Source organism: Parasteatoda tepidariorum, chromosome 3 (genome assembly GCF_982258835.1).
Source record: "Parasteatoda tepidariorum strain Cologne lab strain chromosome 3, Ptep-v5.0, whole genome shotgun sequence".
Lineage (NCBI taxonomy): Eukaryota > Metazoa > Arthropoda > Arachnida > Araneae > Theridiidae > Parasteatoda > Parasteatoda tepidariorum.
In genome coordinates, this window is record NC_141757.1 from 85,071,719 (window position 1) to 85,093,979 (window position 22,261).

At 28.8% G+C, this 22,261-nt stretch overlaps 1 protein-coding gene across 1 annotated transcript in view; it reads left to right on the plus strand.

The window, feature by feature from the left end:
- Positions 1-22,261, plus strand: part of LOC107436291 (uncharacterized) — a 61,300-nt gene extending 39,039 nt beyond the window's left edge. Inside the window, exons 6-16 of the mRNA XM_043047578.3 lie at positions 662-762; positions 1,324-1,485; positions 4,694-4,787; positions 5,514-5,577; positions 6,996-7,130; positions 10,468-10,616; positions 12,126-12,406; positions 14,869-14,926; positions 16,997-17,211; positions 18,124-18,332; positions 21,446-22,261. Coding sequence (XP_042903512.1) covers positions 662-762; positions 1,324-1,485; positions 4,694-4,787; positions 5,514-5,577; positions 6,996-7,130; positions 10,468-10,616; positions 12,126-12,406; positions 14,869-14,926; positions 16,997-17,211; positions 18,124-18,332; positions 21,446-21,638 — 1,661 coding nt within the window. The 3' untranslated portion in view covers positions 21,639-22,261. The remainder of the gene's footprint in view (positions 1-661; positions 763-1,323; positions 1,486-4,693; positions 4,788-5,513; positions 5,578-6,995; positions 7,131-10,467; positions 10,617-12,125; positions 12,407-14,868; positions 14,927-16,996; positions 17,212-18,123; positions 18,333-21,445) is intronic.

The window sequence follows — 22,261 nt, forward strand, 5'->3', positions numbered from 1 at the left end:
ATACACGCATGAAATAATTTTTTAAAAAATGCATTACCAAACTCAACCTTACAACCTCAATCCTTTAGAGTAAATGCGGGAACAACATCAAAATCTTAAATGACAACTTCCTTTTTTTAGTTGCATTTTTGCATTTTGATTTCCGGGTAGCGATATAATCACAAAACAAAAAAGGAATACGAATTGCTGAATGGAAATACGAGACACGCATCTCGGATCAACAAAAAACATAGATTTGATATTTTGAAAAACCTATCCAACGATATCAAACTTAACTCCTTTCTTACTCCTGAATCTAAGTTGATTTCTGTTTTTTTCTCAGACGAATAAAAATTTACGATAAACAATAAGGGTATTTAAAATTTAAACCCTGGGGCAGGGATAATGATTGGGAAAGTTGAGCTTGGTATCATTTTATGCATCTTTTGAGAAATTATTATGCATGAATTTTTATATTTCTAACCGATGCGTATTTCTCGAGATACTTGACTGTTTCTCCAGACACACTGTGTATACAGTGTTATTATGAATGTTCTTTAAAAATATTGTAAATAGTTTTTTGTAAAAAAAAGGGAAAAATGTAGCAGAAAAATTAATAACTATCTAAAAATTAGATTTAAATGTAAACATTTTCGCTTTAATTTAGTTTATAATTTTTTAGGCATGGGCGATTCTTTAAAAAGAGGTCTGTCTGGTGGAGAAAAGAAAAGAGCAAACATTGCTTGTGAATTACTTACTAATCCTTCACTACTACTGATTGACGTGAGTATATGGTCTTTTATTTTTAATGTATTCAGTTAACGTAAAAAGAAAAATTACAGTCATTGATTCTAAAGAAAACAATTGATTCTAAGGAGAATAAAGAGATTTGAGATGCCTAAAGAGAATACTCTTGGTTTAATAATAATTTTAGTTTCTTGAATATAATTGATCATCTATTGTAACACTTTTTTTGTAGTCAGTAGTATATTGGGAAAATTATTTCGGATGTTCCTCGTTTAAGATAAAGCTTGTAATTGTTTTAAGAAACTTAAAATAATAATCTTCAAATACCAGGTACCAATTAAGATTTCATAAGCCCTTTCCTCAATTATTAGAATAAAACTCTTAAAATACATACCTAAATCCTATTTAAATAATAAAAAATAGATATTGCTGATATTGCTACATAAAGAAGCTACTAATAATTTTACATGAGCATGGAACTTGTGATTAAGGCTTGCATTTATTAATTTTCTCAGTTCATTAATATTTGAGATAAAAGTTTAAAGAACATGAATTAGTGCTTCCTTTTTTGAATTCTCCTACTCCTCATACTTTTAGGAACCAACAACTGGTCTGGACTCTAGCTCAGCGTATTCCTTGATGCTTATGCTTAAACAATATGCAACGGAAGAAAGCAAAACTATTGTTGTCACCGTTCACCAGCCCTCAAGTCAAATATTCCATATGTTCGATAGAATTCTTTTACTCTGTAAAGGACAGGTAATGGAACAAAAAATATTATTCTTTATTGAATTTAAAAAGCAGCTATTTTTATTTAACTTAATTCTTGGGTAGTTTTCTCTTCTCTTTCCATAATCATTGAATGATTTAAACACATATTTATTTCATTTGTATGAATGCAACATGTTCTCAATTTTAAACCTTTGTCACAGATGGTCTCTTCAATAAATGTTTTTGATGCTATTATTGCAAGCAAAAATACATTTTGGTATTTCTTACAGTGTAATAGTTAGTAAAAAATCTGTTAGATTATTGGAATTATATTTGTAATAAAATATTAAATCCAAGAAAAGTAGATTGAATTTAATGTTCAAAAATTTATAACTAACTGATTTTGTAATTTAAAGACATTGATGATTAATTATTTCTTTTAGATCCAAATAACTGCAAACAAGTGCAAATTTAAAAAATCTTTTTTTTGGAAATGAGCCGTGTTTGGAAGATTGTACCTTTAACGTAGAAAAAGACACCAGTGTTTCATGCTGTATTTCATAATCATGAATTATTAAAATGCTGAACATAATTTTTTAAACTTGTTTTTGCCTAAATGTATACAAAATAATGAAAACAGTATGAAAATATGTATAGCAAAAATTCTGCTCTGAAGGGTTAAGGGAACTTACTGTGCATGTTTTTATATTATGTTTCGCTGCTGTTTCTAACTTTTCTGGTACAATAGAGTATAAAGTTATGAGAGGAGTATAACGTGATTTTTTTTATTTAGCTAATTAAAATCTTTTAATGCAAACTTAGCGTTTACTATCATTAAGAAACATATAACCACGAAACATAATTTTAAGATTCATTAAAAATGCATATTTATACTTCCGAAATAATTAATTAATTTGTTACAAGATTTTGGAAAGTTTTTTTAAACTTGAAATGAAGAAGACTTGAAACAATAATTGAAATCAAGGTTCATATTCTTGGTGGCAGTAGGGAATATTGAATCATCGAAGTAAAAAAATTTGTCTCACGTTACAACAAATGCCTTGTCTGCTTCGGCATCTACATGTAAAAAAAAGAATAAAGTACTATAGCTTTGTTAATTAATTTTTGTGTTTTTATATTGATGTTTTTTAAAAAAGAAAAAAACTGTTTTACGAATTATTTTTTGATGAATTGAAATATATTTTGATTAATTTTTCAATTTATACCACGTGATACCAAAAAAAATAATTATAATTTGTAAAATAATTCTAATTTATAAAATAATTACTAATTTATAATAGTATTTAATAATATATGAATAATAATTATAAAATAAGCATCAATGAAAGACGGCATCAACTCAATTCAAAAGAAATATAATATTTATTGCCTTTCACAAGTAAATAAATATATAAATAGGTCTGCATGTGAATAAATATTCGAATAAATTTATAAGATAAATTAAAATCTACATCAGAAAACTCAGCTTCAAAAAACAAGTTCAAATATTGTATAGAAATTTGAAGGTTATATTTGAAAATTTATATATTAAGATGAAAATTGAAATTAACCCTGTAAGTTTCATCAATAACGTTGAGCCATCATATAACGAACTTCAATAACATGAATATTTCGATATTACGGAATGCAGTGCATTTCCTATGCTGATAATAGGAAAAAATTCTTTGAACCGAATACGTTTCTAGGTAATTCTTGATTTCATGATATATTTTTGATCACGCAAAAAAAATTCTTACCCTAATTTCTAAATAATTTGATCTATCTTCCTGAACTAAAAGTTTTCAAGCTTTTTTTTAAATAATGTCATAAACCATATTTTAAATTCTTAACAAGAAAGAGTTAGAAGAAAAAAGTTACTCGAATCATCTTTAAGAAGTGGACTTGCAACAAGTGTGAGCAAAGGTAAGAAAGTTCGGCTATAGGATTGGAAAGGGCTTGATGATACATATAAGGAACACTATTACAGTGATACTTAAGAGGAATTATTTAGAGTGAACAGAAATATTGCAGTATGAGGAAATTTGGAAGCATCAGAAAAATTAAAAAAGTTTCAGCGTCGGGAGATATATCAGAAGAATTTTCACAAAGCGTTTATTTAAATGCGACAAAGGCGAATGAATTGTTCGATTAATTGGTTTTTGTGCAAATACATTCAATATTATTTTTAAAATTTCAACACTATCATTGTTTAACCAATATGTTAAAGACATTATGATTTTCAATTTCCTGAAACTTTTAACGTGTCCCTTCAAATGTGTTATATCGAAAGGACTTTGATTATTTTACTAACTAACCTATGAGTCGTACAAAATAAAAGTGCATTAAAGTAAATAACTATAAATCCTTTAAATTTCCAACACATGTATTATTTTGATTGAACCTTAGAAATATATTTTAGATTTCAATATCATGAAAATTTTAGTGTATCCCTTCGGGCTCATTGAATTGAAGTTTGGCTATAATTGATTATTTTGCTAGATAACCGAAAAGTAATATTATAAAAAGGAATTTAAAAAAGAAATTTTTCTTCACCTGAAGATCTGGAGGATGTATATTAAAAGAGAAGAGTACCTATTATAGTTCTGAAAAAGCGTTTTCTGAAAATAAAATAAAAATCGGTCATGTGGTGATCGTTCAACTTAGGTCGCTCAGAAAGGAGGTAAATACGTTTTCTCCTTACACTTCTCTACAAAACTGTTCTTCAGCCTGAACTTGGCGGTAGTAAGGTCACGCTCAGAACTGTAGTAAAACATGTGTGTTAACAAAGAAGGTAAAATTGTAAAATTATAGTATCTCTTAGTTCTTTGCTGTGTAAACGTTTCTTTAATTTTTCTACTATAGCTGTATATTTTAATGCTAAATACTTGATACGTATAACTACAGGTACTTAATTACCTTATGAGGGAATTAAAGAAAATATTTTTTATTAAAAAAATGTCTGCGATGTGTTGTTGAATTCTTCTTATTTACTTTAAGGAAAAGGGAAACGATATATTCTTTTATACCGTTTCTATGCAAAAAGCAGTGAATGATATTTTTAACAATAAAGCATGAATTTAGTGTTTTCGAATAAAAAAATTTAATGTTTCGAAGTTTGATGAAAGCAGTATTTTTTTCATATCTAAGAGATCCTTAAACATGAATTATGAAAAAACAGAATTGAAATATTATTGCGTATATCGTTACTAATACATAGCATGCAGATTTAAATACTTTCATTTCTATTATCCTTTAGGTTGCCTACTTTGGATCAGAGAGAAATATTGTTGACTTCTTTTCAAATATAGGTCTATGCATTGAGCCTCATTACAATCCAGCTGACTTTATTAGTAAGTATTTTTTAATAAATTTCAATGGTAAGCAAAAAAAAGATTTTGCATTTCTATATTTGAATACGTAAATGTAAAATAGCAATGAAGTGTAAATTGTGCTGTGATGCCCAATAGGAAATATATATTGCAATACGTAATTAGGAATGTAAAATATTGCTGAAATAAGAACAGTAACTTAGTGTAAAATTTAGTTTACATAAACATTATCTACATCAAATATTGTTCACTTAAAATTTCAGTCCGTAAGATTTTCTACAACAAGATCTACAAAGACTCTTATTGCGAGACAATTTGTTACTTCTATTTGAAAGGCATTGACAAACGCAGCGTTTAAACAGTAAAATATGAATAAATGTTTGAAAACTAATGTAGTTTTCACTTTAAATCATGCACGAAAAATGAGTTTTAAAGCTCTACGTAAAACTTAAACAGTTTTTAAACCAATACTACAAACTCATCTTCTGCTATATTTAAATCTAACTACGTCCAATGCCACTTTATAGAAGAAGCCAATTTTTTGTGCTTTAGCGAGCAAGGGAGTTAGAATAGAATATATTCTAGCGACAAAAATTTAACATGCATTTCTAATTATCAATTTATTACATTATATCAAGGTCATAATCAAAATGTAAAAAGGTAAAAAAAAGCACAGTTACTTATAAAATTATAAATAGTAGTATATTGCAAACCTAATTGCCTTTTTGTCTTTTACACTATTTTTAGTGGAACAGTTAAAGAAAGGATGTGAAGTTCAAGAAAAAATAATCTCAGCCGCTCAGCAACTAAAGTAAGTTACTTGGCATGTTTTAAATTTCTTAAACACTTGCATTGTATCAATTTTGCACAAACTTAATTGCGTGATTCCCAGCAAGCTAGCCAACTATCTAGCACATCTGGTCTAAATTGAAAATATTTTTTTGCAAATATTTTTATTTAAAACAGTGACAATTCAATGAATTATAAAGCATTAAGAAAATATAAAAACATTGTGAAGTACTAATTATTTAGGAATCTTTTTTTTTCTTCATTTCCTTAGAATTGCGGTATTTTAAAACATCGTTCTTAATTAGGATTCATTGTAAGTTAGGGTTAGTCTCAATAAGGGCTAATTAGGGTTGCTTATATTATTAAAGCAGAAGTTGCAGTTAGAAATACAATAGTGATGGCATTGGAGCCATTCAGGGTTCTAAAGAAAGATACGCGAATGCATTGCGGATTGCGTATAATTTTTCATCTAGCACTCAAGATAGTTTCGTATTATTCCTTTACTCATGTCAAACGATGCGCTGCACAGATGTCACAAGTTGTAACCTTCGATTTCCTCAACCATTTCATTAACAGTACCAATAGTTTCGAAGAAGATCATGCCCCTTGTTAAGCGTACTGCTGCACGTGGACCTGTTTAGGTGCATCGATCGCGGCTCGATTTTACATTCACTTTAAATGTTCTCATGTGAACTGGTTATCTTCAATGCTCTTCTCTTTTATAAAAAAAATGCCGTTGCAATCGCTACTGTATTTTTAATGCTATCACCCTTGTCCACTTTTCATTAAACCGCACAGGAGTCAATTACTTATTAATCTGTAAAGCCATACTGATAAAATAATTTTATTCAAAAAAATGAAACTATGTATATCTTCACAAATTTAATAAGATAGGAAAATTACTAACACTAATCAGTTAACTTGTAGATTATATAACCAAAATATTTTATATTCATTAAGAAAAATGAGTTCCAATATTGCGTATCTTAGGTCCCGAAATTCTGAAACCGTCTTGTTTCCCACAAAGAAAAAAAAACACTTTTTTTTATAATGAAGTAGATGAAAATTGTTTTTTAATTAATTTTAACCCAAGAATAGTCCAATGGTACATTAAAATTTGATATAATGAAAAAAACTCGAGATACTAATAAAAACTTGGGACGAGAAGCATTTATTCAAAAAATGTATCATGTTAAAATATAAACTAGTAAAAATAGTAAAGTGTTTTATTCAAAGTAAATTTCAAATAACAATCACATTTTATTAAAATAATTTCGGTTTTTTAATTAATTATTATATAATTCCGAATTTTAAAATATAATAACTTAAACTCATTCGCTAATTTAAGTTTGTCTTTATCAAGTGATTTTGCGAATTATCTTTCTAAACTAATTTACCTTTAAAAAACAATTTAAGTATTTTGTTTTTAATATATTTCAGAAACACAGCGGATTACCCAAGCGAATTGAGAAATAGTAATACGATGGATTTAGTTAATCCCTCTTTCGAAAGCCAGTTTCGAGCTATCGAATGTCCTCATTGCCAAATGACTATGTGGCACAGAATGCATGCCAGGTATTTCTGTCATTCAAAATTTTCTGTTTCATTTATTTTAATACTGTTTAAGTCTTACATTTCTTCCGTGTAATGATTTTACTTTCACATAGAAACATATTAAATTACTTATGCTTCTTTGATATATGATTGAAACAAAAATAAAACTACGATTACTTAAAAATTTATAAAACGTTTTACTCACCTGTTTTAATAACTGATAAAAAAAATTTAAAAAAGTGTCCACAAACCATTCCGTACTGTTTCCTCTAATTCCAATGAACAATTTTCTCAAATTCCGTACTTGTTTAATATCACTTGCAAAATAATTTAAGCTGAGTACTATTAGTAACGTTATATTTTTGTTCGATTCCTACAAATTACAATAAGACCACTAATAACGATTTTGTATTTAAAGAGATTCTTGATTTAACGAGAAAAATTGAGTCTTTTGAGAAGGTGTGATGCTACAAATGCAATCGAGTTTACTTTTAGCGGGAAATCGCTCATCACTTCTTGTGTAAAACTAGAGAAATAATTTTGAAACAGTGAAATAATATCAGAAACGAAAATAATGAAAAACTTTACGAGGGGTCGGTCGGGCATATACCATTAATGTTGAAATTGATTTTTTTCAATGCACCTTCCCTCAGATAATTTATTCTGTTTTTTTCTTCTTTTTTTTCCACAGAACATTTACACATGGTGCGTAGCGTTTTTAAAAAGTGCTTAAAGGTGCTTATTTTCGATTTTTAAAAGCCCTTAAAGGTGCTTTTTCATTGGGTATGTTTAAAAAGTGCTTCATTTTCTCTTTTCGAAAACGAAATTTTGTTTTCTTTATCATGTCGATTTTCGCCACGTATTATGCAAAAGCGTGCTTTTCACATTGTTCTATTTAACGTTTTCACATTATGAGCATTCAACGTTTCACAACGTTTTCACAACTATTTCGTCGTATCGTCAGTCCACAGCTTATGCAAGTGCCAATCATTTTGCATGTTTGATGAAATACTTGCGAGTCCGCATGCGAGTATACTGAGCTGGGTTCGGGGAGATTATTACACTTACACTCTCATATGCAACTCTGCTGTATTTTGCGATATATTCTCAATTTCAGGCTTCATTTTCCACCCTCTGACATCAAACCGAAAAATCTCTCGATCATTTTATAATGGTTAATTTAATCAAGAAAAGAGTTCTTTGTCAGAAACTAGTTATTTTATCATGATCATGTAAAGTCTTTGAAAATTATTTTGCATTTTGTTAATGTATGTAGTGCTTAAAAATATTTTTTGAGTGCTTGAAAAATACTTAAAAGGTGCTTATTTTTTTTTTGAAAGATTTGGCTACGCACCCTGTTACTTATACATGTTTTCACTGGGATAGCTGTCAATATATTTCTTTGGTAGAAAATGTTTGAAAAGAAGTATAAACTAGTAATTTTTACTTTTTAAAAAGTTTCATCAAAATTCTTTCTTAACTCAAAAAGTATTCATGTTAACGCTAAGACATTATCACACCATACAACTGATATAATCTCAAATATACCTAAACATTTTCGAAGTGGTATCATTAAGTAATTTCTTAAAAAAGGTGCATCGAAAAAGGTCAGTTATAGCTTATTGATATATGCCCTACCGACTACAGCAAAAAATCAAAAAAGAGACGAAATCATATCTTCAAAACAGTTTCAGAATAACTAGACAGGTTTCAAAAAGTGATAGTAACTCGAAAGAGAAAGGTATTTAGTCACTCTCAGTCAGAATATAACAAAAGAACATTGATCAGTTAGCGATTTTTTTAAAAAATCGATTAATAAATATTATTGATGAGGATTTTTTTCACTCCGGATAAACATGAGTAACATGGCTTCGAAGTGATAAAAGCTTAAGGAAATCAAGTGATTCTGAAAAATTAACTTCGTTTACATGCAAGAGCTATATACTATGCTGGTATATAAGTATATACTATGCTGGCATATATTTTACGGTTCCGTGAGTTAGTACTTTTAAAACCAGTGATCAGTTTTTTGAAACCTCCGATTATATTTAGATCCAACCTAAAATTCGTTATTTATTTAGTCCTTTGTTAGCCTTTAGGAAATTACTTCAAGTAAAATGCCAATGAAACAGAAATGGTATTTTTTGAGAAAAAATATATACAGAGTGTCCCAAAACGACCGCATAAACTCGGCACAGCTAGATTCCTCGTTGGGAGTACATAAATACTGATCAAAGAAGCGTTCCTATACGATCCATAGCTTACGAGAAAAATACGAAAAACAAAGTATGACGTCACTGCCGGTGCAAGAGAAAACACTTTATTTAACATATCAACAGCAGTATACTATGCACAATTTAAAGCCGAATATGAGCGGCGAACGTTTTAAACATCATCGTCTTGAAAGATATGCAAATACTGTTGTTGATATGTTCAATAAAGTGTTTTTTTTTTCTTTCACCGACAGTGACGTCATACTTTGTTTTTCATATTTTTCTCTTAAACTATGGATCGTACAGGAACGCTTCTTGGGCAGGTTTTATGTACTCCCAGCGAGGAATGTAGCTGTGCAGAGTTTATGCGGTCGTTTTGGGACACCCTGTATATATATTTCTGGTAACAACGTATTGAATAAATTATGAAAAGAATAAGCATTCATTGCATTACTATTTCCTATCTCGCTTTTCAAATCAAAATAAACTAATTAGTTTGTTTAATAAAGAAATATGTTTCCCTAATAACTATTTTCAACATTCATATCAGTTTTTTTTCCATTTCAAAGTAAGCCACAATTTGGCTTGTTTTGTTCCTTTTCAGCTTGAGGAAACCAAAAAACACCAAAAACAAATTCATGACTAGACAAGATATAGCCCAAGGTTGTCAACTTTGTCTGTCAGTCATAAAACCCAATTTAAGATAATTAATGATAAAGCGATAATAAATCTTCATTAAATATTTTTAAAATAGACTTTTATAGAGTATAACGTTCACAATTACCTTAGAAAAACTAAAAGGAACTCGGTAATTTTTACAAAAAGACTTTGATAATGATTTTGATAAAATGAATAATAAAATATGGTTTTATAACATGTAATAAAATATTGTAAACGTGGTAAAATTTTTTAACTTAATTATGATACTTTAGATCAGTACGTAAAAACCATTTATTTGTTTAAATTTACTTTTCAGTTTTATATATTTTGCAAAATGTGTGGTAATAAGAACTATAGGTTTAAAAACGAGAATTTTCGATAAATCGTTATCGTATGAACGGGAAAAACTACCCAATGGTTTAAGTACCATATACTTTTGATTTCATTAACCAAAAATATTTTAATCATCTATGTCTTGATCACAGTGGAAATTTCAAGCCAGCAGAGATCGATACCAATACCGAAGAGAAATTGGTTTGGAACGTGCCAAAGGAATCTGTTGTTACTCCACCAATGGAAGTGAAAGTTGTTTTAAATGAAAATCAAAAGATTACAACTGTCTGCTCTAAAAGAGGTAAGATTGCTGTAAAATCTCACTGAATAGAATTATAAAAAAAATTATTGAATAATAATAAGAAAAAAATTAAACATCTAAGTAATTTTTTAAAATTTGTTTTTTGAACATTAATTTCTTCCATGCATAAAACACTTTATGTTTTAATTATTAAGTTTTCAGTTTTAAAAGTACTTTCGACTAATAGATTTTAAAATAGATTAATAAAATTTAGATTTTCTACTAGAGTAACTACTAGTTCTTATTGCTTGTTCATTCGCAACTTTTTTAAAATAGAAATTATTTTAGACAAAACTCTCAATTTAAATAACTGGACTAAATGGCAGCTTTAATTTGTATAACTGAATTATAATTACACTATGGAACAAATTTTTTGTTGCTCAAATTTCAAATACTCGATCTTGCCTAAATAGGGTATGGGGATTACAAATCAGAAATTAGGTTTGCTCCTAAAACTACAATTTTTTTCCAAATTACATTTTTGGTCTTTTTTTTTGTCGAAATGTAAGTTTAAAGAAGTTACATATAACAGGTGATCATATAAATGTAGCGATAAATTTGTAAGGGAGTTAAGGCACATAATCAGGATTAAAACTGCATTGGAACCCATGCCGGAAATGTCGTAGTGCGAGCCTAAGATGCACTTTCCCACTGTGACCTGTTCAGAAGCATATGAAGAAGCATTTCATAATAGAGGAGAGATTCTAGCAGCACATGATGACATTTCCGGGCATGAATTCCTATGCAGTTTTTGTCTTGATTAAGTGCCCTGACCCTTCAAGAAGTTTGTAGCAACATTTATGAGACACCCTGTTATGCATAATATTTTTTAACCAACACATTTTGACAAAAAATAAACCAAAAATGTCTTTAAAAATTATAGCTTGGAGAGAGAAACCGATTGCGGATTGAAAATTTTGATACGAAAGTGTTTAAGATCTGTTAAAAAAATCTCCTCAAACAGAAAGTTTCTTTTTCTCTAGTGTTATCAGTCAACTTTTTTGATCACGTCAATATTTTTATTCGCATTATTAAATCATTTTTAAATATTAGTTTAAAACTGGACAGAATCACTAAAACGTGTCATAAATTCTCGCAGAGGTTTTTATATTAAACCTCACGCTACGACACATTTCACTTCGAGAACAGATATCTACAATCAAAACAGTTTTAAGCCCCATTTTTATAATTCTGTAATCTAGCGTTTTATAAATGTTTTTTTTTCAAATATTTGCTGAAGAACTGGTTGACATCCAAGAAGATTACAAAGGTTAAAGCTCCATAATTTTGAGTCTAATGGTATGACGGTAGCAATGTCGTGATTATTGTTCTCCCTCCTTTTTTTTCCTCAGGCAAGCAAGTACGAGTACACTGTAAAAAATTCCAGGTCAAATTACGGTACTTTGGTGCATTATTCGTAAATCCATTTTACCATAAAACCCATTTTTATTACTTGATTTCAAGTGAGAACTTTTGTTTCCGTTTTAATTATAAAAAATTCTTTTCCAGAAACGATGGAAGATGAAGATTCAGGTCGATCCTCATGGTGGTCAGAGACCCAACATAGCTCCATCTATGACAGTCAAGAAGATCATCTCTATGGCCCCAAATGGCCTACTTCATTCTTTTCTCAAGTACTCGTGCTGTCAGAACGTAATTTCATAGAAGGACGTAGGAGAATGCTGTCTAAATTGAACTGGGCACAAACGATTGGACTGGGCATTGTGAGCGGTCTGATGTGGTTTCAAATAGCAAGAAGAGAGGATACCATTTTTGACATTAAGGGATGGGTAAGAATATAATCATAATAAATTCGTGAGAATATAATCATAATAAATAATTAATTCATATCGACCAGCCATCACTGAGATTCAAACCCGGCTTACCTCATTGGAAGGCTATTGGAAGTATATTTTATTTTATTTTATAACCGTCGTTGAACAGCCCACCCAATTTTTGGGTTTACGACTACTAATGTTCAACTAATGACTTGTAATTTGGAACCCAATCCAGAAGACAAGGAAATTCCTGGATCAGATATTGGGAGAAATTTGCCTTCGTGTATGACTTTTTTTTTGATGGAACTAACCCGCATTTGTTTTACATGAAGATTAAGACCACGAGAACCTCCCACGATTAGTCTCAAACCAATAATCAGTCTACCACTGAGGATATTTTACGTCAGCACAGTGGTCGGTGCAAGCCGGATGCGGAATTCGTAACGACCAGCCATCGCTGGGATTCGAACCCGGTTCACCTCATTGGAAGGCGAACGCTTTGTCCCCTGAGCCCTCACTTCCCTGAGCCATCTATAAAACGTTTTTATGATTCTGTACGTTTATTATTGCTTCAAAAACAGTAAACGTATAATTTTTCTTCACGCCCTTTCTTCGAAGAAGCTTGTCGTCTTGCAAAGGGACAAAAAATGATTTACGCTGCAAAAATATTTGAACTAGTATTTCAAATAAATTTTAATCTATTCATTTTTAGAATATTTATTTTAGAATATTTATTTTTACAATTAATATTTTGGAGATTTCAATATTGTGATTATTTGCATGAAAATAGCGGTAAAATTATGCTTTCAAAAAAAATTTGCCTTACTTCTTTTTAAGCACATAAATATTTATTGCAACGAAAATTAGAAAAATTGAGCATAAATCCTCTATAAAGACAAAATTTGCAATCTTAATAGGGTGGTTTACATAACTATAATAGGAAATATAGTTTTTTTTTTTTTTTTTTTGCTTCATTTACTCATTTGAATGAAATGAGATCTTTGGGTAAAGCTGCAAAAAAATAAATAAATAAAAAGTAAACACTTGTCTGGCAGCGTGTCAATTGAAGTAGCTTATAAAAAATAATTTATGAGGGAATTAAAATTAGTCGCAGAACACTAACAGCTAATATCTAAGAGTTTTTAGTTCACTTCTGAGTAAAGAAGAAGCATCATTCCACTTCATTACCTTGATTATTTTGGCTAAACACAGTGTCACTTTCATTTTAAAATAAATTCTCTCCCAAATTTTTAACTCGAGATCAATATTGGAAATTTCATTTATTTATTTATTTTTATTAAATAAAGTTGCCATATTTTCATATCACTTACGAAGTTTTTAAAAATGCAACATTTTGAAATACTTAAAAAAATAAAATTATTTATACATGCTGTTAAAAATTATAAACCGTGTTAAACGATAAGATTATTTCATATAACTGCAACCTCGATGCGTTTCCAAGTTTAACCACAGTATGCTGCAAAAATAATAATAATAATAATAATAATAATAATAATTCACAGACTTGATTACTCGTTAATGTGATTCAACATAAACATAATATTCTATTTCACACCTTATTAAGGGTGAGGAAAACTTGCAAGCTATAATAACTTAATGTACCGCCAATATATATGCAAAAGCGTTACGTTTACCCTCAGCTCTAACGTTAACGTTATTCGAGCTTTACAGCGCATGCGCAAATATTTCCCTACAAATCGCAGGAAAATAAGTTTAGCGTAACGGCTAGCGCAAATTACTTAATGCAAATTCTTTCTACTCAATGTGAAATCTCTCTAAATGATTCAACGTTGAACCATGTTTTTAGAATGTACTACATTATTTCGAATTCTAAACTACCTATTAAGTTTTGAAAATTAAACTATTTTATTTTTTCTTATTAGTAAATACGAACACAAATATTTCCCCACCATAAAGAAAACAATTGAAGAACTCCGTGAATAGATACTATAAATATTCTAAAAAAGCGCAATTTTAAATAAATTAAAAAAAGAACCTTGTTACAAGCTACACAGTATATAACTTTATTTTTCTATTCGGTATATGTAACACTCTTATTAAAGACGAGTTCTAAAGGGGGGGAAAGTGTTTCTAACCCAACTTCCTACTATATTGCAGTATTTTCTAAAAGAGATGTTCCTAAAATCTTAATCTTTTAAGTAAAAACAGAAAAAATTATATACTAAAATTTTTATGAAACCTTTTTATGTTCTTTTCTCTATTTTTGCGGAAGGGGCATTTTTTTATTAAAAAATGTCTAATAGCATCGCAAATTCATTTACATTTTAATTACCCAACAGATAGATTTAAATCCAAGCTTAATGATTCAGTTTTATAGTGCACATGGAAAACTCCTTGTGTAAGCCTATTAAACAATTTCTTAAATCTATTTTTGTTTAAAAATTATTCACTAGGTTTTCCATTCAAAACATAATTAAACTTTCTTATTTCAGATGTTTTTCAGTTCTACATATTGGATGTTATTTGCTTTATTTGAAGCCCTCGTTTCATGTAAGATTTGTTTATTTACTCTTATCCAACTACTGAAACTCACTGATAATGAATATTAAACAAATTAATAAATCTTTTTACTAATTGATCTAAAAATTTTATTTCTGAATTTTATAATAATAAAACTTCTGTCAAACTTTTACAGAGTAAACCATAGCGGTCACAAACTTGGAGGAAAGACAAACCATCTTGAGAATTAGCAATGTATAGTAAACCATGGCCAAAAATGTCATCGTATGCCGCTAGGGGTGCTTCCCTTTTGTTAACTGGTTGCTTGAACGCATTTGAACCCATTCTTCTCTTTATCTCAATTACCTTAATTTTATGTTTCTTAATAATTTTTATCGAAAATTTTCAATATTTATCTGTTTTATCGTGTTTACTAATTTGGTGGTTAAAGAGCCCACTAATTTGTTTGCTAAATCAGTATATAACAATAAGTTATTTTTCGGTGTACTTGAATGTATTTTCACCAATAATTATAAGAAAAAAGGAAATTAACATAAAATTTAGATAAAAAGAATCAGTTTAGTTATTTCAATAAGGAAGCGTTCCAGGCGCATTCGATGACATATCTGAACACGGATTGCTGAGCAATTCTTAATTCTTATGGTGTGTCCTATCTCCACTGCAAGTTTATAACAGCCATATTGAGTCAGTCAGTTTAAACCAAACATATATAGCTTAATTTTTATTAATTATTGTGAATAATTTTAAAATTCCGGTAGAAAATATAATCTTTAATACTACCATGCAATTGAAAGAACAACGTAAGTGCTCCACGATTGATTCCGAGAAAAGTGGCTTGACAACTTTTCTCCTTCTATTGCTAATGCTATGAACGCTAAAGTAGAATTTCAAAAAACAGATAAAACAAAATGTGTTATTGATTTTTTTTTTTATATGTAGCTTACCATATAAAGATGCCAAATATATTAGAATCTAAATTTGGAATATTTTGTCGCTTACATTGACTTTTCAATTGCACTGCAAAATATTAAACACTTTTTTTTTTAAAAAAAATACTACCCAAAATCCTATAGGACGTTGTCTACTGTAAAATATAGAACTACTATAAAATATAGAACTATAAAAAATATCTATATAATTTAGGAAATTTTTGAAAGTACAATAAGGGGTTCTTGAATGAACTTATCAGTTTCTCTATTTTTCAATTGTCGTTACATAACATTTTTGTTAGCGGGCAATCATAAAATTCGTTTATACAATGATAATTCAACGAAGAAAATAATTTTTATGAATTCTGCCCCCGGCATTAACTCACAACTTATAACCTGATCTACCATCTATATTATAGCATAGGTGGAGTATTCCGTTCCCATACATAGGTGGAGTATGGGGAGATAAGAAAAAATTTTCCGTTCAAAAAGTGGTTGCGAGTTAAAAAAAAAAAAAGGCTAATATCAAAAATTGAAAATGATAAACATAAAAAAATCGACTTCTTTCATTAGGTTTAAACAAATACTATTTTTTATTATTACTAGGGAAAGAATCAAAATTTTATTTTATTCTTTTATTTGTTAAAAAAGTCAATGACATATTTGAAAAATAAGCAGAAATACTTATTTGTTACTAATTTTCAGCGGTCTTTGCCTGTTTTCGTGACAATAACCATACACATAATTCATTCATCTTCGATTAATTGAGTCATACTTCTCATAGTACAGTTTTTACCAAAATTTTTACTTCTTTTCAGTGCGTGATATATTTTTAAACAGCAATAATCTTGTAAATTTAAAAATGACCGTAAAGAAATAAAACCCAATACTTCTCTTTATGTTCAATTTTTATCATCTCATTTTAAATTTGGATTTTCGCCCTCTGCAATTTCGATTGCCGATGAGATGCGTGCATAAAGTGAGAGATTTAATGCTGTTATCCCTTCTATGTTATTGTCCAAACAAAAACATACATCAATTTCCAAATAAACAGTATCTGTAATAACCATATAATAGAATTACACAGTAAAATATCAAGAACTCTTCGCTACTATTGGCAATAATAATAAACAACAAAAAAAGGTATTTATTGAACTGTTTTGAATTTCAGTTCCACCAGAGCGTGAAGTCATCAACAAAGAACGTGCATCAGGTGCTTATCGCCTGTCAGCCTACTACTGTGCAAAAATGCTCGGCGAACTACCGCTAATGATCACCTTACCTACCGTCTTCCACATCATTTCATATCCTTTGCTTGGTTTCACAGTATCATATACATTCCTGGCGTTATGGGGCTTTCTTTTGCTCAGCACAGTTGTAGCACAGGTGAATATTCTTTACAATTTAAGGTTATATTTAGTAGAATAAGTTTTAAGCCCGACATTAAAAAAATTGCAAAAAGTTGCATTTGTAAGTTGCAAAAAGCTGATAGACCTCGCAGGTAAGATTTTAGAGGAAGGGAATAAGGCCAGTTTGACATAGGGAAATTTTTTTATATCTTGGGTTTTTACAATTATTGAGCTGCTTTCATTAATTTACAACAAATAACCAAGCTTTAAGTAGATTTTAGATTTTTTAGAAGCGTAAATTTTAATACAAAGTATAAATGCAGATTAATAATTAATGTTAAAATAAGCAAAACGTATGTAGCAAATGTATAAAAGGGAGGACGTATGAAAGAAGAACACCTCTATGGAATTTTCAATTGCACATTTATAAAAAGTCCCAATACTAAAATTTAAACTCATATAAATAAGATAGATACAGTGTTTTTCAGACTGACGAACGCATTAATAAAAAAAGCTTTCTCAAATTTTAAATGACATTTTCTCAAAACAACTTTTTTGATGTGTATGCCAGTGTCTAGACTATATCGATATATATAATTCCAATGTGTATAACTCTAATAGTGAGAAAAATATTTCGTTAGAAGTTTTCTGACACTTCTGTATGGTTTTTTATAACAAAATTTTTTTACAAGACAAGAAAAAAAACTTTAAAGGAAAAATAAGGTTTCAATAGTACAAATATTGAACGAGAAGTTGTTTAATTCTTGCAATATGCATCAAAAAATTCGTTTTTTAACTGGAAAGATATTAGTTATAAAGTTAAAGATTTTTTTTTTTGAATCAATTGTATCAAACACAAAATATTACATAAATATTGTTCTAATTTTCTAAGCTTACACTGAAAATCTTATGCATCTTGTAAAAAGTAATTATTATTTTTGTTTTTTAGAGTGTTGGTCTCTTTGTGGGGGCTGCTTGCAGAGATCTCCAAATGTCTGTAACAATCTCATCATTATTTTCACTATCAACAATGTTGTTCGGTGGCTATTATGCCACTACAATACCACCTTGGCTTTCTTGGCTACGGTACTTGTCCATGGTTCACTATACGTTTGATGCTATGCAAATCATAGAATTTGGTGGAGGCAGTCTCGTAACGTAAGTTCAAATCAAATGAATTTTATTATACTTTTATTTAATTGATCGTTAATTGGATACTTGGAAGTGACGTCACTTACAGGTATCCAATTAAATCAAATTTAAACCACATGGTTTGGTATAATCTCGTCACTTCTGAAGTTGCAAATCACCCAATTCCAAGACCCGCCTTCTACAGTAGTGAATCGTTAGATTTCATTAAAGATTTTTTTCTCCCTTTAATTTTCAAACTCTAACATGCATACTTTTATTTACTTCATTTTTGACCATGGTCGTTAAAAGATATATTAAGGCTAGTTCAGATATAAGACTCCATTTATATAAATTATTTAGATTTATCATCTATACAAATAATAAATATTTTATTTAAAAGTAACAGTTGAATATGATCAACAATTTCGGAAATGTGATTCGAGAATCACAATTTCGAATATTGATTACTAAAAAAAATTCGTATTTTAATTTTTTTTAAAACGAAATGAGACTTTTTTATTTTGACTTTTTAGGTCTCAACATTTTTTTCATAAGACCCTATTTATATAAATTATTTAGATTTATCATCCATACAAATAATAAATATTTTATTTAAACGTAGCAGTTGAATATGATTAACAATTTCGAAAATGTGATTCGAGAATTAATTATTAAAAAAATAATAAATTTGTATTTTAAAATTTTTTAAAACGAAATGAGACTTTTTTATTTTGACTTTTTAGGTCTCAACAGTTTTTTCCCTTCTTCTTTAATTGTGAAAAATTTTAAATTTAATTCATTTTTTATAGAATAGTGGTTCCTAAAAAAGGGGTGAATTTCAAATTTTCAAGGGGGAAATGAGATCGTTCCAATTACACTTTAATACAGCAGACTTTCTACTACATCATCCGAAAATGCAGTTGGTTATTCTTTCCTAAATCTCAAATAAAAAGTAAAATTTAATTCAAAATCTATCCATATTGTCAGTGGAAAAGGTTCTTGATGTTTTGTAAGATTTATTTTGTGGATTAAAAAATTATCCCAATGCAAAAAAATAAAAACATGTTTGAAGAAAACTCGGTGACAGAATTTTTGTTTTTAATAAGTAAATCTTTTTTTCGTGTGACAGAACAAAATATCCATCCCATTAAACAAAAAGTTTCAAATAATACATAGTTTTTCTTTCTAATAGTTCAAGTATTATTACTTAATTCGCTTAAATAACATTGGGTAATAAATTTTTTGCGCTTTTATACGGATACTTGATCTTGCCTAATTCAGGTTGATTTCAAATCTGAAATTAGTTTTGCTCTATAGCTGCAGATTTTTTTTAAATTACATTTTTAGTCCATTTTTTTCGAAATGTACAAGTTCAAAAACATTTATATAACAAGGGGCAGCATAAATATTGAAATAAACTTCTATTGGAGTTAGGGCACATCATCGAGATTAAAACTGCATAGGAACCCACAACTGAAAATGTCGTCGTACGCGGCTAGGAGCGTTTTCGCAATTAAAACTTATTCAGAAGCAAACGGAGAAATAATACTTCTTAAATAGGGAAGCACCCCAAGCCTCCCATGCAATTTTAATCTTGTTGACGTGTCCTAACACCCCTAGAAGTTTGTTGCAACAATTATGCGAGCCACTGTTATATAGAACGTATATTAAATTCGTACATTTCGACAAATAATAGTCTGCAAATATCAATTTAAACAAACTGTAGCTTGAAGAGAGAAACCGATTAAAGATTTGAAATCAGCGATGCGAAAAAATCTAAGATCTGTTATAAAATCTCTTGCAACAGAAAAAATAACCAATTCTTTGGGTAATTAATTTGTCAATTTAAAAAAACAATCTGGAAAATATTGTTACGCCATTATTTTCTATACCTTTGTGGTTTAACTTTAAAAATGTGTATATATTAAGAAGTCGGAAGACAAAAACAACAAAAGGAAAAGATATAAGCTCGTCATCAGTTCACACGATTATATCCGCAAAAAAAGTGCTTTCTAATATTGTATTCATTTAGCCAAAGCAAAATATATCAATACAATAAGTGTGAGGAGCACCAATTTTTTTTATAACGAAAATGGAAAAAATTTAGCGATAATTGCAAAATAAAACATTTTAAGCTAAAAAAGAAAATCAAAATTCAAGAAAATACAGAATAAAATACAAAATATTTTATACAGAACGAGTAGCGAATTCATAGGTAGTTCCACTTATCAGCATCTTTCAAAAGCGATTAATATATTTGCCTAACAAGTTTGCGAGATTAAAATAAAACAAAGAAAACTTATTCTTTTTTAGTTTTCTTCGTTAATCTCTCTCTCTCTATATATATGTGTGTGCGTGTGTATTATATATAATATATATATATATATATATATATATATATATATATATATATATATATATATAAAAGTTCAAAATGAAGATAAAACAAAGAAAAATTATAGACATATGAAAAAAAAGGGGGGGAATAATAATTAAAAAAAGTAACAAATAATTGATTAAAAAAAAAGAAAAAAAAGGATGAAATTCTATTTAAAAAAACCGGGGAAAAAAAGATATAATCTTTTCATCAGCTCACACGATTATATTCGCAAAAAAGAGTGCTTTCTGATATTGTATCAATATAGCCAAAGCAAAATATATTAATACAATAGTGTGAGGTTGTTTTTCTTAACTTTCTTCGTGTTTTCTTGTATTTATTTATTTTGTTATATATATATATATATATATATATATATATATATATATATATATATATATATATATATATATATATATATATATATATATATATATTAGGGGGACCGGAAAGTAATGTTTCTGTGCATTAAATATTCGTTAGTCTTAAAAACGAATTCATTATTTTCGATCCTTTTTGAAAGATTGTTGTTAACGAGGGTGAATACATTATTGATTAAAAATAAAATCTTCATAACAAATATCAAATGCACCGAAACGACATTACTTTCCGGTCCCCCTATGAATTTCGAGCCATAATGAGGGGGGGGATGACCATAGAAAATGTGAAACAGTCTTGTGTAGTAAAGGAAAAACAGCCTTCAATAAAATTTATCCCATCAATTACAATCTTCTCTAATCAGTTTCTTCATTTTCATTTTTAGGTGCGCTCCAGAAAACACACTTTACGTTGCTTGTAGAAAAGAAAACGCTACTTTCATTCCTCCTCAAGACATCATCAATAAAGGTGGAGAACCACTGCCTTTGTGGGCAAACACTTTAGTACTTTTCCTCTTTCTTTTAGTATTCAGACTGATGGGCTACTTAGCACTTCGTTTCTTTAGAACGGCCAAATGAGCAGCAGAGATTTCTTTTCCAATCAAGTTCCAATTGGAAACAATTTAAATGCGTTCTAGTGAAACATTTGTTTGTTTTTTAGACTTAAAAAAAATAATATTTTGAGAAATGAGGAAAGTTACTAATTGTTGAATGCTAGTCACAAATTTGTTCGCAATTGGTTACTTCTCATTGGAATCATACTTAATTTATACGTAATGTGTACCTGTTTGGAACTGTCTTTTAACTGTTGCAAATATGTTTATGATCGATTGGGTTGTTTGGAAAGAATTTTCATAGTCAAAGCGAAGGAGGAAAAAATGCAATGTAGATTCCAGCTTGAACTGAGAAAAATATTTTGAATAACAGTGTTGCTTCAGTAATAATATCGAATCGAAAATAAAAATAAAGATCGAAATTTAAGCATTCGTTTAGCTATATAGTTAAATGTTATTAATTGTTCTGAGCCAAATGTTTAAAATAGTGTTTAATATTAATATTGCATTTTAGAATACAAATTCAAAAGTAAATAAATTTTTTATTTTTTAACTGACTTTTTTTACTTGTTTTTTCTTATACTTCTTCATAATTAAGTAATCGATGTTTAAAAATAAGTAAATTGAAACAACAATCTAATACCAAAA